The 10,702-nt window shown below is 43.2% G+C and overlaps 1 protein-coding gene across 2 annotated transcripts in view; it reads right to left on the bottom strand.

Annotated features, from left to right (window-relative positions):
• Nucleotides 1-444: 444 nt before the first annotated feature.
• Nucleotides 445-10,702, bottom strand: part of LOC141107776 (uncharacterized) — a 99,511-nt gene continuing 89,253 nt past the window's right edge. For both annotated transcript variants that reach the window (XM_073598738.1, XM_073598737.1), the window contains exon 12: nucleotides 445-10,095. In XM_073598738.1, coding sequence (XP_073454839.1) covers nucleotides 9,882-10,095 — 214 coding nt within the window. In that variant the 3' untranslated portion in view covers nucleotides 445-9,881. The remainder of the gene's footprint in view (nucleotides 10,096-10,702) is intronic.

Below are 10,702 nucleotides of genomic sequence, written 5' to 3'. Positions count from 1 at the left end.
AGAAAAGCGCAAATCAACACTCACCAAACTTTTACTAACACGAAATTAGCAGAAGGAGCCCAAAGGGTGGCGCTAAAGGACTGAAAAACCATTGCGATATGTAGAAGAATACATATCGGCCATAAACGGAGGGAAAAAAAATGTTTTTTTGTATATTTTTTTTGGTGATATTTATTATAGCAAAAAGTAAAAAATAATGCGTTTTTTTCAAAATTGTCCCTATTTTTTTGTTTATAGCGCAAAAAATAAAAACCACAGAGGTGATCAAATACCACCAAAAGAAAGCTCTATTTGTGGGGAAAAAAGGACATCAATTTTGTTTGGGAGTCACGTCGCACGACTGCGTAGTTGTCACGTGACGCAGTGCCGAATCGCAAAAAGTGGCCAAATGGTCCGGGGCTGAAGTGGTTAAAGTCAGCTTACACTTTGTTTAGTCAGAGAAAAGTATTTGGTTCACTTGATGGCATGCCTGCCCCCACTCCTGGCACTTTCCTTCACTTATCCCAAGAAAAAGCCCTTCTCCTGCCCTTATTTAAGAGCTTTTGGGCCTCATAATTGGCTATTTAGGCACCCAGTGCCTCATGATGGGAGGAAGAGATGCACTTTCATGCCATGCTCAGTGGCAGTGCCAGGACATGGTCATATATTGCCCAGGGGGAAAATGCCAAACTGCGCCCCCCTCCCTCTCAGTTTATTACATCAGTCAGAGTCAGTGCCCTTCTGCAGCTGGAATCCCACTCCCAGCTACTACTGTGCTTGTCCTAGCATCACTGCACAGAACTGGATTCACAAAGTAGGTTTCATGACGGACCTGGAAGTGCACAGTGACATGGTGGGAGCTTCCTGCTGTGTGTTCTCATTCAAGCCAGTCTCCTTGCGCTGATGGTAAATACCACCAGATCAGCCAGAGGCAAAATGTAAGGTAGGGCAAGCATGTGATGTGAGGAGCGCAACCCCCCCCCCCCCATGAAAACACTGCACCCAGGGGAAGCTGCCCCCCCCCCACTCTTGTTTCATTCCTGCTCGGAAGTGCTCAGTATTTCATAGAGATCCAGTGGACAATCAGAGTGGGAGGGAGAGCGAGAAGGGTAAGTAATGACAGAAAAGGAGGCAGGCCATCAAACAAGCCTATTACTGTGTCCTGAATGAACTATGCATTCAGTAATAATTTGCAGTGTTTAGCCAGCCATAGATTGATCGAATCTTGGGCATAATTTGATTCATCTATGGGCAGGCTGCTGGTATCGAAGTCGATCCATCAATCAACTTCAGTGCAACCAGCCTGTTAAATTTTTTTGCATGTGATTACTGCTGGTGGCTATAGCCACCAGCAGTGATTACTGTGTTCTGCCGACAGGGAAGGCTCCCCACCGGCAGCACAAAATAGCACTGGGCGAGGGATTCCCCCATCAGTACTGACTGTGTTTGCAGGAAAATCACATCATCTATGGTTTACCTTACTACTAGTCCCAGTACTCACAAAACAAAGTCTTCTGAATTCAGATATTAGGAGATTTCAATCATCCCAAAATTTTGGTTAGGCGATTCATCAAACAACACAAAGCCAAATTCAGTTAGCTGTTAAGGACATTACTAGAAAAAGGGATAAATGGAAACTCCATTCTTGTTTGAGCATACAGTGCAATCTGCTCCATACCAAACATGTATGTTGCAAGGATAATTGCATCCTAACCTACTCATGTTCTGGAGATACTGAGACAGACTACTACAGCATGATCCCTAACCTCTGGAAGATTTACCCCCCTTAATGATTAGGCATTTTTTTGCATTACGGCCCTGCTTTACTTTCACTGAAAATTGCGTGGCTATAAAAACTATCCAATAAAAAAAAAATGTAAAAAAAAAAAATCGAATTTCTTCATCAGTTTAGGCCAATATGTATTCTGCTACATATTTTTGGTAAAAAAAAATCCCAATAAGTGTATATTGATTGGTTTGCGCAAAAGTTATAGCGTGTACAACTATGGGATTGATTTATGGAATTTTATTTTTTTGCTAGTAATGGCGGTGAACAGCGGCACTGCAATATTGCGGTGGACAAATCAGACACTGACACTTTTTGGGGACCAGTGATACTAGTAATTATGCACTGTCACTGTACTAATGACACTAGCTGGGAAGGGGTTAACATCAGGGGCAATCAAAAGGTTAACTGTGTGCCTAGCCAGTGTTCGTGTACCATGGGGGAGGTGCTTTTACTAGCAGAAGGCATTGATCCATGTCCCTGCTTTTCAGGAACACAGGATCAATGACTTCCCTACTGACAGAACGGCAATCCGCCTTGTTTACATGGTCAGATCGCCATTCTGGCTCTCTGCCTAATGATCAGCGGGTGCCGGTGGACATCGAGTCTGTGGTACCTGCAGATCAGCTCCTGCTGTGTATAATCACACCAGGAACAGGTCGCCGGTGGCACGCATGCGCTCCAGACCCAGTAGTGCAGAATCCCAATCCTATCCATTCTATGCATTAAGATAAAAAAAACTTCTGTGTGTAGCAGCTGCCCCAGCACCCCCTAATTACTTACTTGAGCCCCATCTCTCTCCAGCGATGTCAACGAGTGTCTTAGCCATCCGGGACTCTCCTCCTGATTGGCTGAGACACAGCAGCAGCGCCATTGGCTCCTGCAGCTGTCAATCAAAGTCAATTAGCCAATCAGGGGAGAGAGGGATCGGGGCTCCATGTCTGAATGGACACAGGGAGCTGTGACTCGGCTTGGGTGCCCCCATAGCAAGCTGTGGGGGCACTCAATCTGAAGGTGGGGGGGAACCCAGGAGCGCTGAAGAGGGACTCAAAAAGAGGAGGATCTGGACGGCTCTGTGCAAAACCAACTGCACAGAGCAGGTAAGTATAACATGTTTGTTGTTTAAAAGAAAAAAAAAACGAGACTTTACAATAACTTTAAGTAACAACAACATGGAGATGTGAACTTGGGTAGATAAAACAAGATCACTGACAATGTATTCTTTAGTAAAGGAAGCAAAGGGCACTGTGTATAAGTAAAAACCTAATTTAAAAAAAAAAAAAACAACTTGGACTTGTCTTTCTTTATTAGACTTTTGATACATTTAAAGAATTGCAGTACAAAACTTACAACATATCTTCTGATGATCTAATAAATACACTTTATTCAATATTATGTGCAACTATTTACTCACATGCTCACTCATGTATCATGTTTTATTTAACAACCTAGTGCAAAGAGATATTGTGTGCATAAAGTTAAGCTCAACTAGTATCAGAGATGTCCTGGTCAGGAGCATTTCAAAGGTCCTAATAGACCAGGAACACCTCTGAGCACACAGATTAAAATGTTGAGTGGCTGGTAGAAAGAATACCATGATGACCACTCTGGATCAAATCTAAGACTAATATAATCCTTTTAACGGAACAAAAATGAATTGGTAATGTATCATCTTCATATCCCAAAGGAGACCTGGGGCACTAAGTAGAAGACCTGGGTCAACTGCCTTGGGTTCCAAGGTCCAGCAATTCCCTGGCCCTTCTCTAGCACCAGAGTTGTCTTCAAACAGAGGTCAATATTTTGCCAATATTACTGCAAAGGGACCCAAATGGACAAGGAGACCCATCAAGGGTACAAGGAAGCCTCAGTGGGTTGTCAGGGTGATAGAGGAGACTTCCTTCCCTGGATGATCATCTTGACTTATCTGTTGGTTGTAGTGCATCTACTAGGGGTACTCAGCTGTTTTTAAAAATGACCTCTAGTGTCAGAAGAAATATGCCATAAACTGGTGGCTAAATGAGGTAGGCACTGCTCTTGTTTTTAGTAATGAAGGTTTTATGATACTTTGCAATGGTGATGTTAGGCTCCATCTCAGATTCTGATTGAAGGGGACCTGAACTTTGGAAACTGGAAAAGGCAGGCAGAGGGCGAAGGACTAATCACCAGTATTGCCTGTGGTCTTCCTGCAGCTAAGCTTTTCCCACAGGCTGACTTACCATGCCTGTGTTCCTGTGTGAAGGTAACCATCTTGGTAGATTTAGGACTTTGATACCTCATGTTAAAGTTACCCGCCCCCATGACTGGTGATTTTATTACCAATGGAAGAATAATAAAGCAGCAAGAGGAGAGGTTCAGAAAGCACATATCAACAGAATGAAGGAAGCAGATGTCGGGCGATCCTTACACAGTAGATTCCACTCTAGCAAGGAGAACAGTGAGTCCTGAACAGGAGTGATATCATCAAATCTCATGCCCTGGTTCACATTGATGCTACTTTGAAATCACACTACTGCACTTGAAGTAGCGCGATTTAAAAGTAGCAAGGTCAGCGCGATTTCAGGTGCTACTTGATAGACATCTGTGTGGCTTCATGCACAGATGTCTATTGAAGTCACACGTGAAATCGGCAAAAATACTACAGAAGCTACTATTGCAAATCTGTGCAGCGCCGCAAAATCGGTGTCGCACTGATTGGAACAGTGCCATTGCCTCCAATAGGCTGCGACTTGTTATGCAATTTGATCTCTCAAATCGCATGACAAATCGCTCCAATGTGAACCTAGGCTAAATCTCTGGGACTAGTGGTCAGAGGCAGCAGTGCCCTAGATTTTACACTGCAGATATACAGCTAGGAGGAGCATGTAAAGTGCTATTTTTTCTCTTTCCCATTATTAAAGGAATGTAAGAAAAAATTTGAAATTTTTTGGGTACTGCTTGGTTACATTAACCACTTGAGGTCCGGGCTATAGCCGAATGTCGGCCACAGGGCGGACCTCAATTTCCGGGAGGCCGTCATAGGATGTCCTCCCCTGTGCATGTGCCCCGCGCGCACCCTGCAGGGCGCGCAGGGCGCGCGGTGCGTGCGCTGTGATCACCGAGTCATGGAGACTCAGATGATCACAGATCCGAGTAAGGGGGCGATCCCGGCCCCTTAGCATGTGAGCAGCTGTCAGCCAATGACAGCTGATCACATGATGTAAACAAAAGCTCTGTAATCTTTTTTTTTTTTTCTTCTCACGCTGACAGCGATCACCGGCTTATGTTAAAGGGACATCGGTCCCGAAGAGGAAGGAGGCACATATGCCTCATCTGTGCCTGCCAGTGCCATCTGCCATTGCCACCTGCCAGTGCCCAGCAGTGCCACCTATCAATGCTCACAAGTGCCACCTATCAATGCCCACCAGTGGTGCCAATCAGTGCCACCTAGCAGTGCTGCCATCAGTTTAAGCAGTGCCCATTATTGCCACCCATCAGTGCCCATCACTGCCACCCATCAGTGCCGCCTCATCAGCAAACATCAATGAAGGAGAAAAATTACCTGTTTGCAAAATTTTATAACAAAATATAAAAAAATATAATTTTTTTTTTTTTTCGGTCTTTTTCAATTTTTTTTAACAAAACATAAAAACCACAGAGGTGATCAAATACCACCAAAAGAAAGCTCTATTTGTGGGAAAAAAATGATAAAAATTTCATTTGGGCACAGTGTTGTATGACCGCGCAATTGTCATTCAAAGTGCGACAGCGCTAAAAGCTGAACATTGGTCTGGACAGGAGGGGGGTTTAAGTGCCCAGTAAGCAAGTGGTTAAATATTTTTATTTGTACACTATAACATAGCAAATCTTTATTGTTAGAGTTCATGTGCACTTTAAGCGCTACCCACCTATATTAACTAAAATGAATCTGTCACAAATACTATATAAGCACCACAAATTAGGCACTAACAAACCTACACATACCTTTTGTTGTATGCAAAACAGTTTCTAAGCACTTAGGGGTTGATTTACTAAAGTGGAGAGTGCAAAATCTGGTGCAGCTCTGCATAGAAACCAGACAGCTTCCATTTTTTTTAATGTTAAAGCTTAACCAATTAAGGTACACCCTATAGCAGTTTTACTGGTACAGGGCAGCACCTGACTCTTCCGGGTAGGATTACATACAGCAGAAGCCGATCGGCGGATACACAGTACCCGATGTCCGTCGGCACCCGCCGATCGTTAGGCAGAGAGGCAGAATAGCGGTCTGCCTATGTAAACAAGACAGATCATTGTTCTGACAGGAGGAAAGGGATGGAATTTGTGTCCCTACAAAGCAGGCAATACATTTAATCTCTTCCACTGGTAAAAGCACCTCACACAGTATAGTAAAATACTGGCTAGGCAGACAGTTAACCCTTTGATCGCCCCTGATGTAAACCCCTTCCCAGCCAGTATAATTAGTACAGTGACAGTGCATATTTTTTATCACTGTATTAGTGTCACTGGTCCCCAAAAAGTGTCAGTTAGTGTCCAAATGTCCAACACAATATCGCAGTCCCGCTAAAAGTCGCTGATCGCCGCCGTTACTAGTAAAAAAATAAAACTATCCCATAGTTTGTAGATGCTATAACTTTTGCGCAAACCAATCAATATACACTTATTGGGATTTGTTTAACCAAAATTTGTAGAATACAAATTGGCCTAAATTTTTTTAGCAAATTTGATATTTTTTTTCAATTTTTTTTATTGGATAGAATTTATAGCAGAAAGTAAAAAATATTGTTTTTTTCTTTTTTTCAAAATTGTCGCTCTTTTTTTGTTTATAGCACAAAAAATAAAAAGCGCAGAGGTGATCAAATACCAAGAAAGCTCTATTTGTGGGGAAAAAAAGCTCACCAATTTTATTTGGGTACAGTCGCACAACCACGCAATTGCAGGTTAAAGTAACGCAGTGCCGTATCGCAAAAAAAATGGCCTGGTCAAAAGCAGGTAAATTTTCCGAAGGTCACATAGTAAATTGAACGAGCTGAGGGTAGAAGTTGATTGGCTACCTACGGATTCTGATGGCTGCACCAGATTTTGCACTCCAGTTTTACTAAATTACCCCCTTAGGGATCACTAAACTCAGGTTTATGCATTACACTGTCCCCAGCTATTACTCAGAGCTCTAGTGTCCAAAATAATATGCAGCCATTGGAGGGTCACTTGCAGAATACAGGGATGGGCAAAGCCTGGAGCTGGAGCTATAATTGTGAAAAGCATTAAGAAAGGGCAAGTTTGGTGACACAGCTATAGTTTTAAGCCTAGTACACACAGGCAGAATGTCAGGCGACATCAGCCGATTCCACAAAAACAGGCCGACATTTGGCTCATGTACGGCAGCCCGTCTGACATAAGCTGGCCACTTGGATGGCTTTTGTCGGACGGGCATGCTGGAAGACCAGCAGCCAACCGGTCCTCGATCAGCGCTCTCAACCAATGGCTAAGAATGCTGATCAAAGTGTTCTGGTGGGAGGGCTATCCCCTTGTCAGAACACAACAGCTCAGTGGGGAAGATCAATGTACTAACATCGGACTGTTAGTACAGCCGCTCCGACCAGAGCTGTCTGTTTTTTTGGGTTGAACAAAAAAAACTAACTAGTGGTGTGTACCAGGCTTTACAGATAACAAGGATTATATACAAGCACCTATTAAGGTCTGCATTTTTAAGGTCATTACTTTTGCATTTAGGTCAAACCTAAAATTCCCTATCCTTATGGCTTTGTTATGGTAACTGTCTAAAAAAAAAAATAAGACTGGTAAATGACTTAAGGGCCAGTGTTGACAGGTCTTTGTTGTCTTCAGAACTGCTTCTCTCCCCATACAAGGCTACAAGAATGCTAAAGCACTGTGAAGCAGGTCAAATGCAGGTCCGCTGTACCTGCAATGAATGATGTCAGACGCAGGTTGCATTTGCCCATTGAAGGCTGCAAACACAGGCCCTAAATGTGTACTACCGAAATATACTAAAAACCTCCATTACTGAAAGATTCAAATGCTGTGCCTAACTCCACAGTTCTCTCACACCCCACTGTTTTAGCTTAAATACAGGTGCGTTTTAAGTGCTATGGCATATACTATTGGGTCTACTGGTGCCAATAGGGAATCATAGACAAATGCTGGGAATCTTAGGCTCGGTTCACACTAGGACGACATGTCAGGCGACCTAGTCGCCTGACAAGTAGCGTCCCGTTCAGTCCATTGGAACCGTTCTAATCGGAGCAACGCAAGTCGCTCCGACTTAGAAAAAGGTTCCTGTACTACTTTGGGGGCGACTTGCATAGACTTCTATACAGAAGTCGTTTTGCAAGTCGTCGTGGCAGTCGTGTGCAGGTCGCCTCGGTGAGGCAACCTACAAGTCGTGCCGCCCCTAGTGTGAACCGAGCCTTAGGCAAAACAGGCAGCTATACTGTTAGGCACAACAAATTGTAGCAACACTTTAAGTTCCTAATAGGTAATGGCAAGTTGGCACCATGGCACGAGGTCAAGCTCAAGCATAAGGTAAAAACAAACTTAAAGCGGAGATTTCCGGTGAAAAAAATTTTTTTTTTTTTTTTTTTTGCATCCTAGCATTATTGCAATTACATTTCAAAAACACAATACAATGAGCAAGATCCTTTTTAAATAATATAATTATCTTACTTGTATCTTTTTTGCCCCCGTTGGTGGCAGTTTCCATCCTTAATGTGGGCATGTGAAGCCCAATCTAGATTGCTTCCTGGAATACCTTGGGAGAGGTGCATGCTGGGTAACCAGCATGCACCTCTCGATCTTGCGAATGCGCGGTTCAACGGCATCCGTAGCGTTGAGCACAGTACTGCCCACAGACTCCTGGGAAATGATGTGTCATCATTTTCCAGGAGCAGAGGCGAGGGAGGAAATCTGGAGGAGCTCCGCGGACCAGGAAGTGGCAGATTACCAGGACTACATAGCAACAGGCCCTTTCTGGTAAGTATAAAAAAAAAAAAATTTCCTCCAAATTATTTTTTCTAGGTTAAAAGGAGTTTTTTAATGTAAAACATTTTTTTTAGGGTGGAACTCCGCTTTAAAGTCCCCAGCTTGTTCTTTATAACAGGGCTTGTGCAAGCTTAGGCCCCCAATCAATTCACAATGCATCGCTTTTAGGGTAGAGCAAGTAAATCCCGGATTGGTTCCTACAGCTTCCTGACATAAGATTATAAAAAAAAACTTTAGTGATTTACCTGACCAATTGCAGTTTTTCTCTCTAGCTAACAGCATCTGTAATATGCAGTCACTCCCAACTCACCATATTAAGGATGCATACCTCCCAACATTTTGAGATGGGAATGAGGGACACCTACTAGCAAATGTATGTAGGCATAGGACACACCCCCTGCCACACCCCTTTAAAGGAGAAATAACCCCCCAAAAAAGGTTAATGAAATCTACAAGTGCTTTTTTTACCACTACTATTTCTTTATATTGGCTTTTAAAATGTACAAATGCAGCAATTTAGAAATTGGATGAAAGGTTTAGCACTGGGAAACACTTTTTGAAAGATAAAAAGTGCATTTTATATACAAATATAAGACCAAAATGAGGGACAAATGAGGGGGAAAGAGGGACAGAGGGACATTGCTCCAAATCAGGGACAGTCCCTCGAAATCAGGGACAGTTAGGAGGTATGAGGATGGTGGTGCTGTATTACATGCACTGTGCAACTGTCATAATCAGTACTCAAATCAATTGCATTGCAGGTCAATAGTCCACGGTGTAAAGCAAGACTCACTCATAAAGTCACACTCACTTACTTTTACCTCATTGATTATCTTTGACATATACATTAAAAAATCTAAGCATAATTAATACATTCTTTCATAAACCGACTAGCTTTTTCTGCTTAAATTATATACATTTTCTTACTTGATGCCAATGTACAATATATACATTGAAGTCTTTCTCTCTTGGGTGCGTTCACTGTTGCATCAATACCATTGTCAGTTTCTGACCATGCCCACTGGAACATAGATGGTTGAAGTGTGGGTACAGTTTCCTGTGTCTCTTGTCCAGCATATAGCATATTTCATAAGTCCAAAATGTCTCTCCTAAAAGTCTTTGCATATCACTCCATGTCTGGTTATGTGGGTGGAGGTCCATTAACATAGGAGAGCATCAATGTCCAGGAAAGTCGCTGTGAAGGACATTTTGTATGGCTTAAATGAAAGATGAATAGTGATCCACACAGGAGGAGGAACACAATGGACAAAAGGGTCAAACATTTGATTGAAAGCCAGAGAAAACCTGAACATCCATAGGAGGATTTGTAAGACTTCAAATTGGTTGTGTCATCACTGAGAAGACAAGAAGAGACCCAGAGTTTGGTTAAAGATACATGTATACTACTGCAACCCCTGCTATTATCAGCTTGTCTTCATTTCTAATAAGGATCAGTAAAGAGGAATGGTTAGGAGCATAGTTATAATGAAGTCTTTATCTAAAATAAAGCAGTGCTGACTTGTGAGAATAAGATGTGGGTCATCCACAAAGCACCCTAGGAAGGAGCCAGTGTCCAGGTGGCTCAGGAAAAATCTTAAAGTGTAAGTTCACCCTTTTCAGGAAAACCCCCCAGAAAAGGTGAACACCGTACACCTCCCCTACCCCCCTGGTGCCCTCTGAACTTACCTTTGCGGGTGACGAGCTGTCAGTGCCCATGCAGCCAGTGCAGCGGTCTGGGGATTTGCCCACTCCTCCCCATCTTCTCTGTGCAGCACTTCCAGGATGGATCAGAGGGATTCTGAATGGCCAATGCCGGCTCTAGCATCACTCTGATCCATTCTGGAAGTGCTGCAGAAGAGAAAGGTAGCAGAGCGGGGATTTCAAGTCTCCAGACTGCTGCACTGGCAGATTGTGTACTGACAGCTCAGTACCCAGGGACCAGGGAGGTGGGGAGGGTGTACG

This window comes from Aquarana catesbeiana, linkage group LG09, assembly GCF_042186555.1.
Source record: "Aquarana catesbeiana isolate 2022-GZ linkage group LG09, ASM4218655v1, whole genome shotgun sequence".
Taxonomy (NCBI): Eukaryota; Metazoa; Chordata; class Amphibia; order Anura; family Ranidae; genus Aquarana; species Aquarana catesbeiana.
The sequence above is the reverse complement of the archived record's forward strand: the minus strand, read 5'-3'. Positions and strand labels throughout refer to the sequence as shown.